This window comes from Meles meles, chromosome 15 (assembly GCF_922984935.1).
Source record: "Meles meles chromosome 15, mMelMel3.1 paternal haplotype, whole genome shotgun sequence".
Lineage (NCBI taxonomy): Eukaryota > Metazoa > Chordata > Mammalia > Carnivora > Mustelidae > Meles > Meles meles.
The window spans coordinates 4558015-4581479 of NC_060080.1; the positions used below are offsets into that span (position 1 = coordinate 4558015).

Below are 23465 nucleotides of genomic sequence, written 5' to 3' on the forward strand. Positions count from 1 at the left end.
TTGGGGAACATGGCACACCTACGTGTGTCCTGTGGCAGCCCGTGTAGGTGACGCCTGGGCGCACCTCCAGCCCCGTCCAGCCCCGAGGCGGCTGTAGGTCCCAGCGTGTGCACGTCCTGCCACGATGCAGGGGGACTTAACCCACCCCGGCTGTCGGTCAGTCACACAGCCAGGAAGCTCCCAAGTCCTTTCATTGCCTTCCAAGTTTCCCTGGCAGAACCCAGTGGTCTCCAGTTACTTCCCCAGAGCCGTGGCTGGAAAGCTCAGAAACCAGTGGCCTACTTGAAGGCCTTTGAAAATAGCCCTCCGGCCTGTGATAGCTTTTTGGCAGAGCCTCAGCGTTCTGTGTGGTTTCCTGTCAGGTCCTTGCTGCCGCGGCCCCTCCCTGAGGACTCGACGCCACCCCGACAGGCTGTGAATGAAACAACTACGCAGGTTCGCGAGGAAGGGTAGCTTGGGCCCGATCCGGAATGGAAACAGGAGGGTCTCCTGCTTTTCAGAATAAAATCTGCCACTGACTTCCTGTAACGGGGCTTCTTACATTTTGGTCTCCAGTGGGAGAGGCAACCTGGCCATTTCACATAGTAGTTCATGGCTTAGATTTAAATTTGGGCGAGGGGACAGCCTTAGGCAAATGAGCCCTTTGATGAGAAGAATTTGGCCATGTTCCTTCCCTCCTTTCTTTCTGTGCTCTTTCCCAAACGTTGTCCAAGGACCCGCTGCAACCTTGCACTGGGCCAGGCTGTGAGGCCGCAAAACCAAAGACGCAGGCCTGACTTTGGGAAGCTGCATCCTGGGGAGGTGGACCAGGAAGTGGACCGTGGCCTGTGGGCACGTAGAGAGAACCCAGACCAACCGTTGGTGTGTGTGTGTGGGGGGTGCTTCCCAGGAGCCGCGGGCAGCAGCATTACTAAAGGCCTCCGGGTGTGTTTTGGGAGGGGCTGGAAGTGGGAAGCGTCTGGAGGGGGGAACCAAGAGCCAGACAGGCACCGGGTCATGAAGGACATCGAAAGACTGCAGGGTCTGGCCATTCCCTCCCTCCCTATCAAAAATGTGAAGCCACACACTGCTGTGATCCCTCAGTCCGAACACCCCCGAGAGCCTCCGTGTGCAGATGTTGACTTGCCCGTTTTTGTCTCCCTGTGCCAGAAGTGCTCCTGGACCCCTGTCGGACTTGGTGCCCGGCGTCCACCTGCCAGGCTGTGTGCCAGCTCCAGGACATGGGCCTGCAGAGCCCACAGCTGGTGCAGTGCAAAGCCTGTGCCATGGAATTCTGCTCTGCCTGCAAAGCCAGCTGGCACCCTGGCCAAGGCTGCCCGGAGACCATGCCGATCACCTTCCTTCCCGGAGAGACCAGGTACCCTCTGCCCAGTTCCAGTGGGAGGCAGAGGGCTGGGGAGAAGGAAGAGAAGGAAGCCATGTCTCTGTGAATGGGGCTCCAGAAGACATGACCTTCTGGATCAGTCTCTTCCTCTCGAGCCTCGTTTAAACCTGGGTGGGTGGGCAGGTGGGCTGGTGATTTCTGAGAACTGACTATGTGCCAGGTGTACGCTGGCCCTGTCTGCCCAGGAAGCTGACACATGAAGCCTGTCTGGAAGGACAAACGTATGGACAGTTTATTACTGTGAGGAGTTTGAAGTCCTATGATAGCTAAAGTTGTCCAAGACCCCACTGTGTGGAAGATGGTCTGAGAGGGGGCACAGGGACGAGGGTAGGTGGGCAGTGGTTGCAGATACCAAAGGGATCGCCACGAATAGCTTTCCAGGTGTCTGGGAGCAAGGGGCTGCACCTCCCTAGCAGAGCGGGCTGGCAGGAAGATGGGGGGTGGAAATGGACTGCATCTCCCCCCTTTTGTCCCCTGGTCAGACCGTGAGGCCGAAGCCCAGGGCGACACTGTAGCATCAGTGTACGTACCTTGAGAAGTCGGATGAGTCATAAGGAGTTGGTAATAGGCAGCAACTGATGTCTTGTAAAGTCTGTAGCACAGATGGTCCCCAAGATGGTGTTGGCCCTGTGCCTGTTGAGACTGTGTTCTTGATCGAGGGACTCCCACTGGCCACCCAAGGTGTGGTCACCAGCTGTCCCTGTTTCCCTCTCCCCGGTCTGCCGCCGGGCCCCCACTGCCCACTGCACCGAGAGCCTCTTGGCCTATCCTTCCTCTCCCAGGTCTGCACGTCTCTACCTGTGCCTGCGTGCCCCTCACCCCCTCTTTCCCTGGAGACCCCGTGCCACGGGCGAAGACGGGCTCACATCCCTCCTTCGTCAGGCTACCCCGTTCCCAGGGCAGGGCTGCCGACCCCACCTACGTGCCCCCACCAGACACTGTATTGATCGGGATGCCAGGCACATTCTGCGTGTGTAGCCGATTCCCCCAATAAGCCGAGCTCCCCACCTCACGGCCTGGGCTTGCTGAGACTTTGTCACCCCCGGTCTTGGCATCCAGCCAGCACTCGGATGCTGGCATGAACCGCTTCCTCCTTTTCCATGCAGTAGGGTTGCGTTACGTTCTTTCTTCCCTGGCCCACGTTCCCGCCCACCACCTGACCAGCTCCGATGACCGCGGGGTGTCTGCCACGGGCAGATGGCGAGGATGCGGTTGAAGACGCCCATCTACTTTCATAAATTTGAGTTTATAATAGTAACAGTTGTTATTTGAAATGTAATTCAGGTGCCTGGAGGTGTTTGGAAACCATCGTCCATACCATGTGAATTTCTAGGCATGTCGCGCCACACCAGAGCTAACATATTTCAACTGTTCCCATTTAAAAGTCTCCTTGAGACATAGTCTTCATTCTCCACTGATAACATTGTCTCCATTCATGGGATTTCCCTCCAAATGAGCTTATGAATCACATGAGGAAATTAGTTCCATTACTTTAAGGTCACAACTGGCTTTCAGACCGAAACAGTGTTATCTAACCCAATAGGCAGCCTCGGTCGCTGGGTTTGGTGCCCGTGACTGTTGGGCACATTGCAGCAATCCGGAGGGCATAGCTCGTGTTTGCGCAGAGCTGACTGTGTTCCCTGGGCCCACTGGAGGCCCTTGAGTGTGACCGCCCTGGCTCAGTTCGAGTCCCGTCCTGTGCAGCCTGGTTGCTGTGTGTTTTGCCTTCACATTGGACAAGAATCAGAGCAGGAGAGACCGTTACCTTTCAGGGGGACTAGAATAACAGCTGCCGCTTATTGAGTGCTTACTACCTGCCCGCCGGGCTCTGGGTGTCTGTACCATGTGCACAGAAACCCTTTCCGGCCTCGCTGCACCCCGAGGTGGATGCCGATAGCCTCGCTTGGAGCAGGGGACGGGCACGCTCACACTGCTGATACCCAAGCTGCACGGTCAGGACCTGTCTCTAGACCCCGTGCTCCTCACTGTGAGGACACGCTGCCACCTTCGGGGACGTCCCCACGGGTCACCACCTGCTAGTGACCAGCACAGAACCACATTCAGCCGGATCCCACGCCTCACTGAGGAGGAACCCTCCTAATTATCTGAAAGCTCATACTATAGTGAAACAATTTTAATTGCTCTGTTTACTATGATGCTTGTGGAAGGTCCTTTCTCCAGAATGGACTCCAAATGCCAGAATCTGCCCCCTGTCCACGAGCGTATGCTCCAGAATGCATTAGGTTCTAGAAGGCTGCTCACTCCAGTGGGAGATTGTTCTTCTCCTGCGGATGTTGGACTGATGCAGTGAGTTCAGATAATACAGCAAATGCGTTCCATAGTCAGTGATAACTGCTTGTAGCAGCTGACCATTTTTTCTTCCAGATGTTTCCATGCATATTTTTTTTAGCTTTCTCTTTAAATTTAATGGCACGGGATAGACAGTTTTCCTAATGGGATGGACAGTCACTCCAAAATGTCTCTGTCCTCTCTTTATTAACAACATAGAACGATTGCTCTCGTTTATGGCCAAGTTCACCCGTGCTCAGTGCGACAGTGTGCTCCTGTCACGCGTCGTCTTCCAGCGTGCCCACACTAGAGGCCCGAGGCCTGGTGCGGCTGTTACAGTCAGTCTGCGTCACGCCAGCCGGGACCACGGGCTTATAGCCCGTCACACCAACCTCTGCAGATCTCACCAGACTTCTCAGGAAAGTGACTCTGTAAAGACAGGCCCAGTAGATCTAACTCATCAATGGGCACGGATTTTTAACATTTATTATTTTTTTTCCTGATAACAGCAAAGTACATAAAAATTCTCATCGATCCTTTGGAAATTAGACAAATATGTGAATAAAGACAAAATTTGACCATCGTCCCGTGACACAGACACCTTCTTTATAAACCTCTGCCATAATTTCTTTTGTCCACACATATCTAAGCCTAAGTACATACCGATATTGCTTTTTTCCTCTTCAGTCCAGCTGGCTGGTCCACACGTTTTACGGAGTCTTAGTTTCATTTTATAGGGTTTAATAACAAGCGGCCTTGGCCCCCTGTAGTCGCACTAACGGTTGCAGCCTCGCTGATCCTGACAGCTGCCCCCGCCCCGCCCCAGCCCTGCCGAGCCTCCCACTGATGGACTCTCCCCCCGCAGCTCTGCTTTCAAACTGGAGGAGGACGACGCACCCATCAAACGCTGCCCCAAGTGCAAGGTCTACATCGAGCGGGACGAAGGGTGCGCGCAGATGATGTGCAAGAACTGCAAGCACGCCTTCTGCTGGTACTGCCTCGAGTCTCTGGACGTGAGTACAGCCTTGAGCGTGGCTTCGAGCTTCTGCCTGGGAGGGGGGAACACACCAGCCATCTCCTAAAGAGCTTCGGGAATGCGTCTGGGAGACAGAAGTAACATCGTTGGATGTTTGTCTGTGCGTATGAAAATATGGATTCATCGGTGCTGTGGTAGGAGGAGTTCTGGGAAACAGAGGGTCAGCTCGGGCTTGGGATTCAGCCCAGCTGGATGGGGTCTTCGGGCCTTAGGTTTTGTCTGTGGGGACGGTCTTGGCTCCACCTGCTGTCACAGAACACCAGAGACTGGGAGCTGAAACAAGACATTTATTGCTCATGCTCCAGAGCTGCGTAGCCCAAGATTAGGATCCGAGCAGGTTCGGTTCTTGGCATCTGACCCAGTGCCAAGAGAGACAAGAGAAGCTTTCTCTTGGTTTACAGATGGCCACTTGCTCACTAGTCCTCATGTGGCAGAGAGAGAGATGGGTGTCTCGCCCTCATTGTGTAAGGGCAGTAATCCCATCACGGGGCATTTGCCCATCTCATTACCTCATTTGAGCCTAATCACCTCCCAAAGATCCCACTTTAAACAGCATCGCATGGGACAGGGGATTTGGCTTCAACTTAGGAGTCTGGGGGGACGCAAATGTGTCATGCAGGGAGCACGGCAGGGACTGTTAGTGCACTAGGAAGGATAAACAGAGGCAGGGGACAGGGAAATGGGGTGGTGGGGGGCACAGTTATTTTGCAGACCTTCTCTCACCTTCAGGACAGAAAAACACACACTCTGAGCCATCTGGCAGAATGGAAGTTCCAGCCTCCTATGGCCACCTCCTTGCAAGTGTGCCCTGTGCTGAGTGTTTCCAAAACACTCTGTACCCCAGTATCTCTGCACTTCCTCCTGGGAGTGCCTGGCCCTCCCCTCTTGAAGCACCTGTTTTTGTTGTTGTTTTTTTCTGGAGTTTCAAGGCCAGATTCAAAGAACACTTCTTTTCAGTTCCATATTCTCCTTCCTCACCCCTATTAGGGAAACGGGCATTTTGGCAAAGTGATGACATTCTGACTTTAGTTTTACAAGAGTTTATTTGTACCTAGGTATTTGTTTTTGTTTTAAGATTTACTTATTTAGTGTAAAAAGAGAGAGTGCATGCAGTGGGGAGGGGCAGAGGGAGAGGGAGAAAGAATCTTAAGCAAACTCCATGCTCCGTGGGAACCTGGCACCAGGCTCCATCTCACAACCCTGAGATCATGACCTGAGGCAAAACCTAGAGTCAGACGCTTAACTGACTGCACCACCCAGGTGCCCCTGTACATTGGTTTTTAGAACCACAGTTAAGTAGCAGATATAGTCATCGGTTAAAATGACTGTGCTTAGTGACTGTCAAAGCACATCAAGTCATGTGTCTTATGTATTTATATATGTCTGTCCCCTACAGCAGGACAACCTGTCCAGCTCTTCCAAAAATAGTATTAAGCCATTAAGATATAACTGAAATAAAGGAGGGTTGCCACAGATCCCCGCTTTACCTTTTTAGGAGTTTGTCCATAGCCTGCCCCTGCTTCCCCCCTCTCTGTGACATCAAAGCACTTTTCAGGGGAAGCATCCCTCCTGGGGCCCACATCAGAGCAGTCAGCTTAGCTCCTGAGGGCCAAGAAGGGTCCAGCGTCTCAAGGCTGCCAAGGTGAAGGAAGAAGGGTCTCTAAGGGTGGGTCGAGTGGAGTAACCTTGAAACTTTGCCTGTTGTCTTCAGGACGGGCCTCCAGATTATCAGGAAGAAAGTAAATGCCTGTTTGAGATGGAATCTTAGAGAAGGTAACGGGGCTGTAACCTAAAGGCCACCTTTAAAGGTGTTAGCTAGATTGCTTCTTTTGGGTTTATTTGTTTTGAGAAGTCTGCTTTTCCTTTATTAACTATAAATTACTAAAAGGACAGTAGAACTGTGTGTAACTGAACAAATCTTGGGAAGATGACACCCTTTTGCTACCCTGGAGGCTTCATTATCTTATCCAAGGTCGAGTTTAAGAAACCAGTTTGGCAAGATTAATCTTCCTTATCTTGGATCCAAGCAAGTGTGTTCTGTGACCTAGAGATGTCTAGAAGCTTGTCTCAAGCACTCCAAAGTCCTTAGGGCCTGGAAGTTTTCATATCTGTGTACTACATATGTACACAGTATATATATGAGATAATAGGTGTGTGTGTGTATATGTATGGTCTTTCTCTACATTACATATATAGTTTTGTATCGTACCATGTTCCAATTTTAGGGGGAAAACTGATTTTTAAATTAGGATGTATCGTCTAGTGTCTGGTCTGCGGTTTGCCGCTCCTTATGACTTTTCTGGAAGGGGAGTGGAAGGGAAATGTCCGTTTTACTCCGTGTTACCCAGTCTCCTTGAAGAGTTTTTGGGGAGAAGTATTGGAAACAGGCTGACAGAAGCAGGAGGTGTAGTTTCGGGTGTGATCACTGCCCTGATTCGATGAAGCTACAGGAACGGGAGCGGTCTTCACGGAACACGAGGCTGTCGACCCTGCTCTGGTCCCTGGAGAAGCACCCTGTCTGTCTGTCTGTCTGTCTGTCTGAGTTCTGAAGCCCCGCCATCCCTACTCTGCCTGAACTAAGGACTCGGGCGCCACCCTGCCCTTTTCCACCAAGAAAGTCGTCCATTCTCAAGGCCAAGGACTTCCTGTTTGTAAGCAAAGAGCGGCTGAGAAAGGACCCTGTGGCCTTAGAACGCAGATCCTCAGGGACACGGCGTCTGTTGTGGAGCGGTTCACCAAGGGCCATCACCGTGATTTAAGACAAGTGCGAACGCCTGGCTGGAGGCCGGCTGGGCTTCTAACGCATGGCACTTGTCTTTCCCTTGCACGTGTCCACTCGGCGGGGTTTCTAGATCCTGTGCGGCTGCTTCCTTCCAGCACGTGCCTCATTCCCCGGTCTGTGCCTGTCCCGGGTCCTCACAGGTCTGCCCGTCGCCCTCCCCCGCATCCCCTCTGGGATGCCCTCCCAGCAAGGGACACTCGCACTTTCTGTCTTTCTTCTGTTTTTTCGGGGGAGTACATAGATCATCTTTGTTAGGGTAATTGTTCAGTGCCCATCCTGTGCGATTGGCTCTACACAGCCATCGCATTTGATACGTGCGTTCTTTCTGTGAGAGTGGGAGGTATTTCCTTTCCCAACGGGAACCCAGGAGGATTTAACAGCCTTTCCCCAAAGCACCGGAGGATGAGGAACGAACCAGCATCCACTCTTTCATCTTTAAGTCTCTGAAAAATACCACAGTTTGGGGTTAGACCAGCGCAGGCCAGAATTTGACACAAAAGGCCCAAGGGGATTTTTTTTACCTTTGAAGATCTCTGTGATGGCAGCTTTCTGCTGCATTCCATTGTTTCTGTTTCCAGCCAGGGTCTTAATGAGACCTCCCTGAACAATAGTCAAGACAAGCATACACCTGGATTCCTGGCAGGTCCTGGGGACTGTTCTGCCCAAGGCCTTTGCCAATAAACTTGAAGTCACGAGGAAATCATGTATATCTTGTAAAAAGCATCTTAGAGTGGAAGGTACCGTTTGAACGCGCTTCAGCCCTGGGGACTCGGGGCAGCAGGGCCCCCGATCAGGAGGAGCTGGGGTCGCCCGGACACTCTTTCTGGTTTGTTTCAGAAAACGAATTAGAAACTATCTGTTCTCCTACGTTGTGATAGGCAGTCTGGGAACACAAGACCCAGCGATGGAGAATGAGCTAATCTCAGCGTTCGATGATGTCAGCAGAAGGGAAAGCGGAACTGAGAATTCAAGGAGGGCGCCTGGGTGGCTCGGTTAGGCTCAGTTAAGCAACTGACTCTTGGCTTCCACTCAAGGCCATGATCTCAGGATAGAGCTCAACTGTTGGGCTCCGCGCTTAGCAGAGAGTCTGTTGGAGAGCTTCCCTCTCCCTCTGCCCCTCCCCCTGACTTACATGCTCCCTAGATAGATAAATAAATAAATAAAATCTTAATTAGAAATTCAAGGAAGCGAGGATCACAGTGGACAGATGTCAGAAATTGTTTCAGAGACAATGAAGCTTGGGCTGGAAGAGGCTTCCTCTTCATTTACTCCCGGCTCCCTCCCACCGTCGAAGGGACTCAGGGAAGGGGGGAAGGCAGGTGGTGGCAGGCTGGACCTTCCAGCCTCCCACAAAATCTTCCCGCTGCAACCCCAGAGAGACCAGCGCTCTGTGATGCGCACGGTGCAGCCTGGTACCAGGAGGAGGCCCGGGACGGTCCGCAGACTCCAGGCCGGCACCGTTCTCCGGAGGGGAGCCGGCTTCGTCGAACGCAGTCCCCCAGTCTGGTTCAAGCCAGGCTGATTTTAAGGGCCAGACCCCAGGCTGTGTGCGCGGCAGCCCAGGACTCTTGGAAGAGTGACTTCCCTGCCCTCGGGAACACTGGGCCCGTGGCTTATTTATTCCTTTCTCAGGAGGAGGCTGTCTGTTTACAGCGTTGGTTGAGTGAGTCAATAGCCGTCAGCCCCTCCTGGGTACTGTCTGTGGAGCCATGTCTTTTTCTGTTTAACAGGAGAAAAGATGGTACTTCCTGTTCGGGGGGCGGAGAGCAGAGGGTTTGGGTAGAAAACCCGTTCCCGCAGGCTCGGCTGGTGCTTGTTCAGGGCTGGGGTGCCGCGTGCACGGAGGCGGGCACATAGTTCAAGCCTGTCCTCAGCTGGGGGCCAACTCCTAGAACCTGATGGTGACTGGAGGTTGGATGGGAGGAGAGAGCCCCGGGGGTGTGGGGGGCAGCAGGGACAGGATGTCTCCGTGAGTCAGAACTCAGCTTCAGACCGTCAGAGGGCCCGTAGGCGGCACATGGTTGCAGACCCAGTTGTGGCTGAGTAATGAGTTGGCTTTTGTGGTCGGAGCTGAAAGGAAGAGGCACTTCGCAGGTGAGAAGCCCCACCGTAATGGAGGAGGACGAGCCAGAGATCAAGGGAATCCTCTAATCCAGGGGTAATCCTGTGGGCGGACGGCAGGCAGGCAGATGTGAAGGCCGACGTGCTCCCGTGGAATCAAACCCAGCCACGGCCCCCGAGCCACTCCTGGGGTAGCAGGAGCCCGTGACCTACTTGTTCATAAGCCCCGTGTCCCCAGAGATTATCTGTCTGCAAAGGCAGGAGGCGGATATCTGGGGCAGGGCTCCCTCTAGTGCCCACAGCCGCGTCCCTCTGGGGATGCTCTCTGGAACGTGAAGGATCTTTCCCACCAGGCCACCCAGCACCTTGGGTGCGTGTCCTTCCTCGCCCACCCACTCCCTCTCAGACCCCCACTTGCTCTGGAACTAAAGAAGGAAACTCGGCCCTGCCGAACTCGCTCGCTGATCTGAGAGGAACCTGCCGTCAGCCCTGCTCTCTCTTGTCTTCGCAGGATGATTTCCTGCTGATCCATTACGATAAAGGACCCTGCCGGAACAAGCTGGGCCATTCCAGGGCGTCTGTCATCTGGCATCGGACACAGGTAGGAGGTGACTCACCTGGGACTCTGATCTCCGGGAGAGAGACCCGGTGCGCCAGGGGCTTGGAGACGCGCTGTATGGAAAAGCAGAGCTGGTCGGCCTGGGTCCCACCTGACTTTCTTGGTCTAAGATCACGCGTACCATAGCCCTGAGGGTACCGAAGAGTTAGGTACGCAGGGTGCCCCCAGGGTAGCCCTGGCCCGAAGTGGCAGTAAATATGCATCGTGTTTAAGCACCAGTTCCTTAAGGTCAGACTGACTTCCCTGCACCTGACCCACGGCTTTGATGGTGAGCCGCTGGGTGGCTTAATCCTTGCGTGGCCCTTAATGCGGACCTTTCTGTAGTGGCTTTGGGGGTAAGCAAGGTAGTCCCAGGAAAGGGGGACTGAGAGAATGGAAAAAGTCCTTCCCTGGGAGTGTCTAGGCGGCCGGCAGGGTTTCCGCAGGGCCCATGCACTCATATTCATATTTGGAACACGCATTCATTTCCCGCCGCATGCCAGGCACTCTTCAGGGGCCGGAAATACTCCAGGGGATAAGACGGATGTGTCCCTGTCTTGCAGGACCCGCGTTCCGTGCAGGGTCAGGGATAACAGGTGCCAGGAGTCAGCGGGAAAGGGGATGGGTCAGGAGGGCCTGGCCGGGAGGGCCGTTGGAGGTGGTGCCCAGGCGGGGTGCTGCGTGATACTGGCCCTAAAAGGAAAACTCCCCGCGGCTCTGCTGGCAAAACCGGTGTGTTCGGGAATGCATAGGAATGCCACTTGGGACAAGCAAGCTCAGCCAAACCATAGGCAGGTCTGGAGAACAAAGGAGAGAAGTCCCTTTGATAGAAGAAAGGCCGCCTTTGGGAAGGCTGTTACAAACATCAAAAGTCCTTTGGAATCAGCTGCGAGCCAGACATCATGGCTTCTCCCTGGCTGAGTTGTGAGCCCCTCTCAGTGGCTGGGCTGCTCCTGGGGGAAGCGGGGAGGAGGAAACCGTCCTTCCTCCTGCTGAGGATGCAAAGGAGTAGCTAAAGTAGTGTCCCCACGTGGGTCCCTGTTGGGTCTGACCCTGTTGGGTCAGCTGAGCTCCCTGCTGACCCCCTGATGCCATTTTAAATGAGGTTTCCTTTGGGTAATTTTCAGTGATGAGGAGGAGCTGGCTGTGGGAGTGGGGGATGGGGCAGAGGGGGAGTCGGGCAGAGAAGGGACAGTCAGGCAGAGGGGAAACAGGGGTAGGGGGAAGTGAGGCAGAGGGGGATAGGCAGGTGGGGATAGTCAGGCAGAGGGGGACAGTCAGGCAGAGGGGAGACAGGGGTGGGGGAAGTCAGGCAGAGGGGGACAGGCAGGCGGGGGGAGACAGGAAGAGGGGGAGAGTCAGACAGAGGAGAGACAGGCAGAGGAGGGATAGTCAGGCAGAAAGGGGACAGGCAGGCAGAGAGGGGACAGGTAGGCAGAGGAGGGACAGACAGGTAGAAGGGGGGACAGTCCAGGCAGAGGGAGGACAGTCAGGCAGAGGGGACAGACAGACAGAAAGGGTACAGGCAGGCAAAGGAGGGGCAGTCAGGCAGGGGGAGACAGACAGACGGGGGAGACAGGCAGAAGAGGGACAGTCAGACAAGGGGGGACAGTCACGCAGGGGGAGAGTCAGGAGGGGAGACAGTCAGGCAGGGCGGGGAGACAGTGAGGTAGAGGGAAGACAGATGGGGGGAGACCGACAGAGGGAACAGGGAGGGCTGGGGGTAGAACCATGGGGTGATGGTCTGAGGGGACAGAGAAGGGGTGAAGCAGACTAGTCAGAGATGGGATGAGAGGCCAGCCCCCATCTGCCCTCAGGCTAACCACCCCTGTGTGTCTGGCTGGGGCAGGGGGGCGGCCCAGGAAGGGGTTGGAAGAGCCGGTCTTGGGGCAGAGGCCCCGGAAGTGCCCTGACTCACCGTCTCTATGGCCCAGCAGGGCGGTCAGGTCCTCCTCCGGCGACTGCCCCGCCGTGACTCCCCATTTCTAGGGGTGGTGGTCGGTCACCGCGTGTCATTTGTTGACGTTACAAAGTCCTTGCACCTTCGCTTTCCCGATTTTAGATGCGAAGTTAGATAAAATTGTTTTAGGAGATTTTTTTTTTGGAGAATTTCAGCATGAGTCCCCGTGATCCTTGTTGGCTGCTCCCCGTATTTTTGTGGGACTAAAAATATCACGTGCCAAATACATTCTCCCTAGAACCCTGCCGTGAGTTTTCTCACGAGCTGTCCTGCCGTGAGCAGAAGGGTCTGTCACGTAAAGGTTTCGCACAATTCCATTGTGTCCGAGTGACGTCACTTTGGTTATCTGGTGTGACAGGGTCTTGTGCGGACACGGTGCTCTTGCGAACAGCAAGCAGCGGTCGCAGGGAGGTCTGGGAGGCTCTGGCTGCAGGGTGCGGAGATGTCCTTCTTGTCTGTCCCCCCGACCCCGTGCAGAGTGCCCAATGGGAGCAGGAGATGCTCATGGTCTGCGCTTCCTCTGCCCCTCACCCGTCCCCTTAGACGCGGTCGCTGTCTCTGGTGCTGGCCCGGCATCCGGCGTTGGCGTCCAGCGTCAGGGGTTCGAGGTCCATGACCTCCGCCCTAGATCCGTCTCCTCCCTGACAACAGCCTCACCCCATGGGCGAAGGGTCTGCTCCACACTGGCTCTTCCTTCATTTCTGAGCGGGGAACCCTTGGGCCGCCCCCCCACGCAGTGAAGGGGGAGCCCCCTTTTAGCCAAAGGATGGCACTTAAGGGAGCCAGCAGATAACGGGACTCTGTACGCACACCCGGGCCTGGAGCTGCGCCCACGAGCGCCCGCGGGGCCAGGCTGAAGGGCGGGAGTGCGCCCCAGGCAGCCCATTGCAGATGGTGCAGGGAGCCGGCCCGAGGGCATCTCTCACAGAGCTCCGTGGCACAGGCACAAGGGCCATCTCTTGTCCTAACCCAGGGTGCCCCATGCCTTCGGTCTTCAGCAGATCTCGAGACGGTTGGTGTCGCTTTCTGGCCGTAGCCTTTGTGCTGGTGAAACGAGGACACTGGCGTGGACGATGATGGAGGGGTCACCGATGACCTCTTATTCTGTTTATAGGGAGGTGGGACCAGCCCTTGTGACCCCAGTGATGGGGGAGCCTCCTTGTGCACTCCCGGTCCGTCCTGTGACCACATGGCCCCCCTCGGCTCCCAGCTGCCACTAACTGTCCCCGCGTGGGCGACAGAACACGTATGAGTGGGACTTGGATTTTCCCTTGAGATCCCCTCCTCCTCCACGTGCCCCCCATTTTGGGATGTGCCTCTCCAGCCTCCATGTCACTCAGACAAGAGGCCCGGGTGATCCAGACACCCCAGTTCCCCCCAGGCTCACGCCCCTGCGGCCAGTGTGTCTCCTTTGTGTGCCCTAAACCCCACTCCCGGGCTTGCTCCCTTTCCCACTTCCCCTCGGGCAGCACCGCTGTCCAACCCTCTTGGAAGTGCATTGGTTTGCACGGCCAAGGCCAACCATCTGCCCCGTGGCCCACATGGCCCATCGTGCAGGTACCTTGCTGTCTGGGTTCCCAGAGCACTCGTGGTGCAGAGGTGGAATGTGGGTGCCCCAAGAGCCCTCGGGAGCCTGGATAGGAGTAGAGGGGGTTGAGGAAAGGCCCGTCTAGAGGGTGCGGGCAGCCCGTTGGGGGCCCCCAAGAACCACTGCATGGGGTCCAAGTCTCCTGGAGACGGGTGCCACCAGTCCCCGCGTCCGTCCCTGCGACACCCGCGTCAGCCCCCATCCCACGCCACCCCACCTGGGGGCTTCCCGGATGCTCAGCTTTTCCTGACTGCTATAGTCCTGTGCTCACTTTGGCAGCACGTATACTAAGACATATACAGAGACACAGATGGACAAACACAGACACAGACACACACACACACAGACATACACACACAGACACACACACACACAGACAGACACACACAGACACAGACACACACACAGACACAGACACACACAGACACAGACACTCCTCCCAGGGGTCCTCCTTTGTCAGGGGCTCAATTCGTCCCCCCCCCCCCCCGGAATTCACATCTTATAGCCCAAAGCCCCAAGTGCCTCCCAACGTAACTGTATCTGGAAGTGGGTCCCTCGGAAAGGTGATGAGTGACCGTGGGGCTGTTGGGTGGGCCCTGATCCATCATGACAGGTGCCCTTCTTAGGAGCTGAGGGCCCAGACCAGGGCAAAGGGCCAGCCACATGTGGATGGGTACAGCTTGCTCTCAGACCCCTCGCCCCCAAGGATGGTGAAAAGACAGATGTCTGCGGTGCTTGGTTCTGATGGCCTGAGCTGATGAGAGCTTTCGAGAAGGCCTTCTCTTCTGCACACAGATGGCGGGATGGCTTAATTCGGTTGCTTTCCGCAGTCTGTGCTCCCTCCCTGGGAGGCAGTCCCTCGCTTGAACATCTGTGTGCTGATGGTCCTGAAATCTGCGGCTCCTCCACAGAGCTCGAGACCCATGTACGCACCGACTGCCTCAGGTATCTTCACGTGGGGGCCCGCCGGTCGCTCAGGCTCAGAACATCTGAGTGGAACTCACCGTTCTCCTCTTATTACCAAGGTCGCACATCTGTCCCCTCCGGCCAGAACTGAGCACAGCATTCTTGGATCCCTTCGCATCTTGCTGACTTTGCTTTCTGCACTGTCTTCTGGTTGGAGCCTCTCCTCCCCATCATCCTCCTCCCTCCCACCCGCCTGGCCTGCTGGGAGTCCCGGAAGGGTCTCCTGGCTCCGTCTTCCTTCCTGCGGGCCATGCTCCGTAAAGCCCCTGGAACTCACCTGCTCCCTAGTCTCCCGACATGACAAACGGTCAGCTTCCGAGTGCTGACCCTGTGCTCCCTGGTTTGGCTCTGCCGGACTCCGCCCCGGTGTCCTGCCTGCACACATCTGGTTACCTGCGTTCCCTCTGCTCAGCCAGACGATCTGAGACCGAGACGTCTCTTTGGCCGCCTCAGCACATCTGCCCCTTGCTCACGCCACCTGGAGCTGCGGCCTCCCCAGGGAAGCCCCCGAGCTTCCCAGCCCCTGTTTTCTGCATCTCAAATCTGTGTCTGGGCAGTTTTCACCCCTTTGTCACGACTGGTGTCTGCCTGCCCTCCCACCAGAACCTGTTCTTTCAGAGAACAGAGAGGAGCCTCAGGAGTTCAGAGCAAAAAATATTCACCAGCAGAGGAAAGAGGAGCTGTTGCCAAAGGCGGGCAGGAGAGAGGCGGGCGCTGTCCCCTGGGGGGCTTCTGCGTAGCCTCGGCTCCCTGCCGGCTCGCCTACCTCCTGGAATCCCTCGCCTCAAGCGCACCCCAGCAGTGCCATAGTTGGTATTTAACTGCTGGCTCCCGGGCAGGGGACGCCCCAGTCTGCGGCGGTGCGTGGTGCAAACACGCCCACGGTGGCTCTTGCAGGCTGTCGTCGTGATGTCCCTGCAGGGGAACTGGGAAGAGCCATGTGAGCACCCGCAGCCCTGGGTCCCTCAGCCCTGTCCGCCAGCCTCTGCCGCAGCTAGCTCGTGCTTGGCGGACACCGATGCTGGGGCACATGCCGGGCATCAGCGAAGACGTTCCATGCATTCACCTCACGTGTCTTTGATTTTGGCGTCTCGTCCCCCAGCACCGGAGTGTGGTTTGTAGAACTCTCTGGGGGAGGTGACCCAGAGCCTTCCGGTTTCCCTGCAGCTGGTTCATCTCCTGAACATCCATGACACGTTTACCGTGGGAGACACAGGGGGCTGTGCGCGGTCGGAGAACCCCCGCCGGGCCGTGGACTCCCCGAGATTTCCGGCAGGAGCGGTGCTGCACTGCCATGACGCCCTCGGAGCCTGGACCCGCTGCCCTCGTGTCTCCTGCACTGACTGACCCAGGGCCCGACACACGTTTGTAACACACTCACTGACTGGCTGTTTTTGTTTTGCGACATTCGCTCCCTATGTCACTCTTTACCTCTGACTGCTTTCCTTCTGGCACCATCTGCTCCCTCCCGCCACCAGTCCGCAAGAGATCGGTGTCCTTGCTGACGAAACGGCAGGCAGAGTAAGAGGCAAGAGAGGGTGAAAACGAAGGCGTGTTATTGCCCAAGAATGGGAGTATTTGGTCAAGGATTTTGGTATGTTTGTGACTGCAAGGAGTCCCTGGCTTCTTTGGGGCTGACCGTGTGCTCCAAATGGTAGGGATTGCGAGAGCGCCCTCGAAATAACCCCGTTCAGGCGTTCTCATCTCTTCTGAAGTATTGGTGTGCACGTGATTTTAACAAAGCCTGACCTGATTTCACATCCCATCCCGTAACCCACCGTCAACATTACGTTCAGACAGACCGACATAGTCCGCGGGCCTCCTCGCATTGGCGGCGTGGTTGCCGAAGTGTGGTGCGTGCGGGACAGTTTCCAGGCGGAGGTCTAAGCGGAGGTGTACTGTCTTCCATACATCTGGGTGCCCTGGCCTGGTATCATGCTTCAGAGCCGATAATGGCCCTTAGAGATCTTGTACCTCGATGGTTTATTTTATCTTTGAGAACGATGAGGCACAGACACTCGAACGGGGAGTCTGAGTTAGAACGACGTGCCTGGGCTGTCGTGTAGGTATCGTTGTGAACACTAGGTGGCGGTCTGACTCCGCCCTCAGATGGCCCTCGGGGCTGCCCTCTGCCTGGGGCCTGTGCCGCCAGGGCCAGAGGCTTTCAAAGAGGAAACACCTGGCCCTTTTGACCAGCCTGACTTCCCTGACAACATGTCTACATTTACTCACCGCTAGGCGTAAGCATGCGTTACAAAACAGAGCCAAAACTTGTAACAGTTTTGAAAGCAGTCCTGGGTTTAAACTCCGGAAATGTCATGGGTCCGCTTCCTCCCTGATACGCTGTGCCTGAGTCGCTCCTGTTCTCCCGTCTGGAATGCCCGATCCTAGTCTTTCTGGTGCCCTGACTACCCCTTCATCTTCGTAATCTCAGTCCTCCATCCTCTTCGCAAATGTCTGACCCTTGGGCTCCCTTTATACCTGGAACGTGATGGCAGTGTCTTGGCAATCAGTTAACTCTCAGTGTCTTTCCAGTGAACTGGGTGCTCCTCTAGGATCCACGATCTGAAGCGTTTCTCTATTTGTAATACCAGCACAGTGTCTGGCTCGGGGGAGGCTTGTTGGCTCATTAGATACATAAATAGATAGTGGTTTGGGTGCTTAGATAGAAGGAATGGGGAAAGGAAAAGGAAGAAAAAGAAAGGGCAGGAGGACTGAGGGGAAGGCAGTGTTGGTAGATGGGCGGGTAGATGAATGGGCATATGACTGATGGATGCACGATAGGATAGGTGACGGGTGGGGGTATATGGATATGTGAGGAGGAAGGGGGAGGGATGATGTGTGGGTAGATGGGAGGATAGATGGATGCTATGGTTGGGTGGTGTGTAGATGGGTGGGTGGGAGGTTGATGGGATGGATGATATGGATGCGTAGAGGAATGGGTGGATGGGTGGGTAGATGGATGGATAGGAGGATGATGGGGGTGGGGGATGGGTGGATGTGTGGATGCGAGGATGAATGGATGATATATGATATATGGATGGACGGACGAATGAATGGATGGATGATGGGTGGAAGGATGATGAGGGATGGATGATATATGGGTGGATGGTTGGATGGCTGAGTGGGTAGATAGCTGGGTGGTTGGGTGAACGGATATGTGGGTAGATGAATAGTAAGTGAGGGATGGGTGGACGATGGGTTCATGGACAGATGGAAGGATGGATGATGGATGATGGATGATGGATGAACGGATAGAGGGGTAGACGGGTGGCCGGATGGGCCCATACATGGACAATGGGTGGGTAGAGGATGGGTGGGTGGGTGGTTGTGTGGCTTCGGCTGTGGAACCTGCAGTCTAGCCACCTTACCCTCTGCTCCTGTGTTTCCTTCTTGCAGGTCGTGGGCATTTTTGCTGGATTTGGGCTCCTGCTCTTGGTGGCCTCGCCTTTCCTGCTCTTGGCCACTCCATTTGTACTTTGCTGCAAGTGCAAGTGCAGTAAGGGCGACGACGACCCGTTCCCCACCTAGAGGAAGGCGCGACGCCGGAACGAGGGCCCGCCTCTGCGAAGCGCGGCTCCCCCACCCCACCCCACCGGCCCCTCTCACGAAACATCTTTCTTGCCTTATGTGCCCCGTTGAGCTTCACAGAGTCATGCCGGATGCCGTGATTTCAGGGACCAATGTCAGAACTCCTGCTGAGGCCCTGGGGGCAGTCACCTGGGTGTGGGGCAGGCAGGCTGGCGTGGGGAGGGCACGTCACCACAATCCGTCTCTGCCGACTTGACAAGGGAGGTGCCGCACCGAGCGCACCGGCGGTTTTCTCCCAGTGGGGATAGACTAGGAGTGTCGGGTGGTTGCTTAAGAGACGCCTTCGTGCAAAATGCTGTCCGTCTCCTCCTCGGCGTCAAGATGGCGCCGTGTTGCCGGGAGAAGAAGTCCTTTGAGGATTGCAACTCACTTCAGACAGAATCCGATAATTCTGACTTGAGAAAAGCACTCTGTTTATGACAACTGTTTTTATTACTAAAGGCATTTAGTAAAATCCTTTTTTAGAAGGCGTTCTTTTTTTTTTTTGTTTTTTGCTTGTTTGTTTTTTTGTTTTTTTGTTTTTTCTTCTTCCAACGGAGTAGTGAAAAATCAACAAGGTGCACCTACACCATCTTATGCCTTTCTGGAAATGTGCATTTTAGGAAGATATCGTTAAATGACTTTTCTGGCTCGGCCACTTTTCAGGAGATTTAGAAAGCCTTACGCGCTCTTTGTATTTTTCTTGAAACTTGTAACAACGTTCTGAACACAAGTGGTGTACTGTTGTAAACGTGGGTTCCTCTGTTGTTGTGTTTCTTAGAAAATACCAGTGTGTTCAAGAGGAGTATCTTCATCATTACATTTTCCTTTTTTGTTTTTGTTCTCTCTCTCTCTCTCTCTCTCTCTCTTTCTCTGTCTCTCGGGGCTTCTCTCTTCTCATCCAGGTATGAGCAAATACGTTTTAATGTCTTTGGAAACCAAGTGCTTTACTCGAGACTCGCTCTGCTGGGAGTCACGATGGTCTGGCTGCTCGCCTCCGCCTCCTCGTGTAGACAGTGAGAGGAGAACAGTGCTATTGGTCCTCACCAGCAGGGCTTCCTGGCAAGACTAGAGGACTCCTGGGAGCTGGGGGAGAAGCTTCCCGATTTTCAGTTTTTTTTAAATGACTAAGTTACTTTGGAGAAATCTGTGTCTGACACGGCTCCAAGTCCTGTCGCTAACCATTTTGCCCCACTGGGGAAAACCTTCCATTTCACTTAGTTATTTCGATTAGGAGATCTTACCATTCAGCCCCTCCCAGGCTGCGGCTGACTATTCCCCCAGCAGCGGAATGGCTGGGTGGGTAAGACATACGCTGCGGCGGTCGATGTTTAAAAAGTGGAAAAATCGTCTTTTCAGAGAGAGTGGGCTTGAATTAGACTTTCAAAGCCACCTGCACTTTTAAGGAACAAACTGACTGCATTGAACTTGGGACTTCAGATCTAATAGGAAGGCAAATGTAGATTTATTATAGTGGCGCTTTTTAAAACTTCCTAGACATTCCACAAAGGAGGGAAATGGAAACAAAATCAGACCAGTTTGCTCGTTGCAAGCACATTTGTAAAATGTGGTGGTTTTCTGGGCGTGTTTGACTTCTACGTTTGTGTGTTGGCCTCGGGTCCCGGTTTGCTTCCCTATATAGAAGCATCTTCCTTATTTCTTAATGTTTGATAGATGAGAAGACACAGTATCCCTTCACTCTCCACCTGTAGTGTTTATTATCTTTATGACCTGAAGCCATTAGGAAATTAGTCCGTGTCAAAATCACATTCAGAACATTCTCCTTATGACTGCGGTTGAATTTTTAATTCAGCAACGAAACAAGAAGGCACATAAGATCATCTTTTCGGTGGAGCCTGGGCGGTGAGTCTCTGCAGCTCCACCTGTTGCCATAGGGTCTGGTGGTAGATGGCTTTCTGGAGACGGTGATGCTCTAGGAGTCCTAGGATTGAGTTGGTGGCCGAGACTGGGACCCATGGATGCACTTGTGTAGCCAGACCCTTTCAAATGCCCATCAAAGACAGGAGCAGGCTTGTGGCACTGTTTCCAGTGTCCACGGGGCAGGCCTCGCCCCATCGTGGTCCACCTTTCTTTCCTGCGCCAGCTGCCTCCCACTGTGCGTTCTCCAAGTCCGCCCATTGTCGCACCCCTCTCCTTGGGGGGTGGAACCGGAGCCTTTGGAAAGGAGGCGTTCTCTGAGCTGGAGCTCAGATGTCTTAGTGGATTGGGCCTTCCGTCTAGCCTGGAGAAACCCACAAGCAAATCACACTCCATAGCCTCAGCCGTCCTCGTGCCTTCACCTCTGACACACTTCCCAAGCGCATGTTTCAACCCAGGCGAGGACCAGAGGTGGGGCTGGCCGCAGCCAAAGTCACGCCTGCTTGCTCTGAGTCTTTGCACCAACCATACTTCCGTCCGCTTGCTTTGCTTTCATAGTCACACAACTACACTCCTCCGTTCTTGGGAAGATACCAGCAGGACTGCATTGAGGTTGGATTTCCCCTACTGACTACTTCGATTTTGGTAGGGAACGCCATCCCTTCGTTCGTGGGGATGCAGGCCTGCGTCTTAGATTTTAACTTTACCATCACTCCCAGGGGAAACTTGGGGGGGTTGGGTTCTCTGCTTCATAGGGGGACTGTCCTATGGCAGAGCTTGTCTTAGTTGAAAATTGCATTCGCTTTCACGGATGGTTTCGTGCTGGTCTTCTAGAAGCACATGCATGTTTATTCCTTTGGAGGCCTTGGAATCCTGGAGGGGAGGGAAGAAGTTAGACCATGGCTAACTCGACTGGTGTCTGGTTGGGGTCGTTGGAGGGGCAGCGGACCTTCGGTCCTCTGTGTCCCTCTGAGCCCATCATGCCGTTTCAGTGGACGTGCCTGGTCTCTCGGTCTGGCTGTGTCATGCACCGTGCAGCCCCGCCCTCGAGCTTTGCATTGGTCCCCGGAGGCCAGTGCCCTCAGAGGAGGATGCCCCGCAGGCGGTCATGCAGCAGAGACTGGCTCCGGGTCTGACCATAATCAAATCTTTCGACTGCACGAGCCGCTGTCCAGATCCATCTTCCTCACCCTCCAGAAGTTGCCAGATACTGGGGGAATCACCTTGTTACACCCTTTTAAAGGGGGACAAATTCTTTTTACAACACACTATTTCATAAAACCAGTTTAGGAACCAGGCCGATTCCTGATTAGAACACAGGGCCCACGGGAAAAGGAGTCCCAGCTACGCAAATCTTACTCCAAGATGAGTCTATCTTTTTCGTCTATATCGCAGAGTTAAAAGTTATTTAACCAATTCGAAGAGGACATTTTCCCTTGATAGTCTTTAAAACTTAGTGGGTTGGAAAGAACCAGGGAGGGCTTTTTGTATATTTCTCAGATTTTCATTTATTAATAAATACCCCTGTATATAAATATAAATATATATATATATATGTAAATCACAGTGAAATCATCAAGGGAAAACATTTTGCATGTATAAAGCTTCATGAAGGTCTCTTTAAAAAAAAAATACCAAAGCTTGTTTGTTCCTTCTAATTACTCTACGCCCTTATGAAAATACATGACATGAAGAGATTCTGGCTGGTGTTGCCAAACATGCCAAATGGAAGGAAGGGCCTGCACTCAGATATAGTTGCTAAAGCATCAGTCCCAGGAGAGGTCCGTCCTTCCTCTGGTTTGTGTACTCCTGTCTTCCACACTTCTGGGAGCCCTTGGTGAGGGGAAGGCACCTGCCACACGCCCAGCCTTTCCTTCATTCTTTGCTCAATTTACCATGGGTGTATTTTAATCTTGTATAAACCTATGCATGAACGGATCACGCACATGTTATACAGTACGTATTTGACAAGCGGTGGTAAAACACAAAAGCTCGGTTTGTGTTTTGAAACGTCTGTCCCCTATGTGCCACTAACACTGTGATGTATAAAAGAGCTGTTTGAATGCCTTTTAATGTTGTGTTTTGTACTTTGGAGGAAAAGTTTGATTTGTAATTTCAATACATATTTTAAATGTATTGTGTCTTATGTAGTTTGTCCCCCTTTAGAAGGGATTTCTTTTTAAAAGAGATTTTGGCTGGAATACAGGTTACTTTTGTAAATCCTGTCTGGCTCCATCTTTTATATGTTCTTTGTTGACGCCTGCCCTGGGGGATTGAAAATATGATGATTGGAGGGGAGGGAGTGGAAGGGGACGTGGGAGAGGGACCTCCCATCACTGGGAGAAACATGTTTCTGTTCTGAGGTTTTCTCTGCTGGGAGTGTTCTCAACTCTTGGTGCCAAATGGATCTGAGTGGCTGGGGAAGGGTCATGCATCCTCCTCTCCTCCTTGTGGTGCCAGTCTGGTAACATGGCATCAGAAAGCATCTCTACCCTGGCTGCCTCCCAATCCAAGACAAGTACTTACAACCCTATCAGAGTTGATGGGCGTGTCATGACAACCAGTGGGCATCCTTTTACTACTGAGGGAAGAAAGAACAGATACAGATGCTGTTTGCTTTCATAGTAATTCTGATAACTCACCTCCATTTTCAGTCCCTTACTTAGACTTCATGGGAGAATATATACCTTAGTCATTAGCAGGAAGCTATAGGCTAGGAACAGGCACCTGGTCCTGGTCCTATGGTTGCATGTTCAAAACCATCCTTAGAATCATAAGGTGCAGATCAGAGGAGGTGTGTATTGTTAGCCTGTGATTCATGGCTGACCACAAAGACACTCTTCCTAGTCACTAGGAGCTCCTGGTCTGGAGGGGACACAGATCTGCCAAACAGTGATGAGAATAAGGTGTGGCAGGTGCTCTGGTGGGCACTCGCACAGCACTCAGCCAAGGGGGCAGGTCAGAGGAGCCTGCTGGGAGCACCCCGTGTGTGCCCTGGGTCCTGCCGACGAGTAGGTATCAGCTAAGCAAAGGCAGGGCAGGAGTGTTCGAAGGAACGGTCAGTCCATCAAGCAGAAGTTCGGTCCAACCGGTATACCTGGGGGCCGGTTACCCAAGTGTCCAAGCTCAAGGGCAGAGTGTGCAGAGCTCAGGGACTTGGCCTTCATTCCAAAGCTATGGGGAGTGTGGTAGAAGGCTGTGAAGACTGGGGGCCTTAAGCAACAGAAATTTATTCTCTCGTGGTTTCAGAGGCTGGAAGTCCAAAGTGCCAGCCGTGTTGCGGGTGAGGATCGCGAGGAACAATCTGTTCCTGGCCACTGCTCGGCTTCTCCTGGTTGGCTGGCAATCTTTCC

At 53.9% G+C, this 23465-nt stretch overlaps 1 protein-coding gene across 3 annotated transcripts in view; it reads left to right on the forward strand.

Moving 5' to 3' along the window:
- The window catches only part of RNF144A (ring finger protein 144A), a 109472-nt gene extending 87140 nt beyond the window's left edge, over positions 1-22332 (forward strand). For all 3 annotated transcript variants that reach the window (XM_045978929.1, XM_045978927.1, XM_045978928.1), the window contains 4 exons: positions 1150-1357; positions 4539-4686; positions 10064-10153; positions 18064-22332. In XM_045978929.1, coding sequence (XP_045834885.1) covers positions 1150-1357; positions 4539-4686; positions 10064-10153; positions 18064-18195 — 578 coding nt within the window. In that variant the 3' untranslated portion in view covers positions 18196-22332. The remainder of the gene's footprint in view (positions 1-1149; positions 1358-4538; positions 4687-10063; positions 10154-18063) is intronic.
- The last annotated feature ends 1133 nt before the right edge of the window (positions 22333-23465 follow it).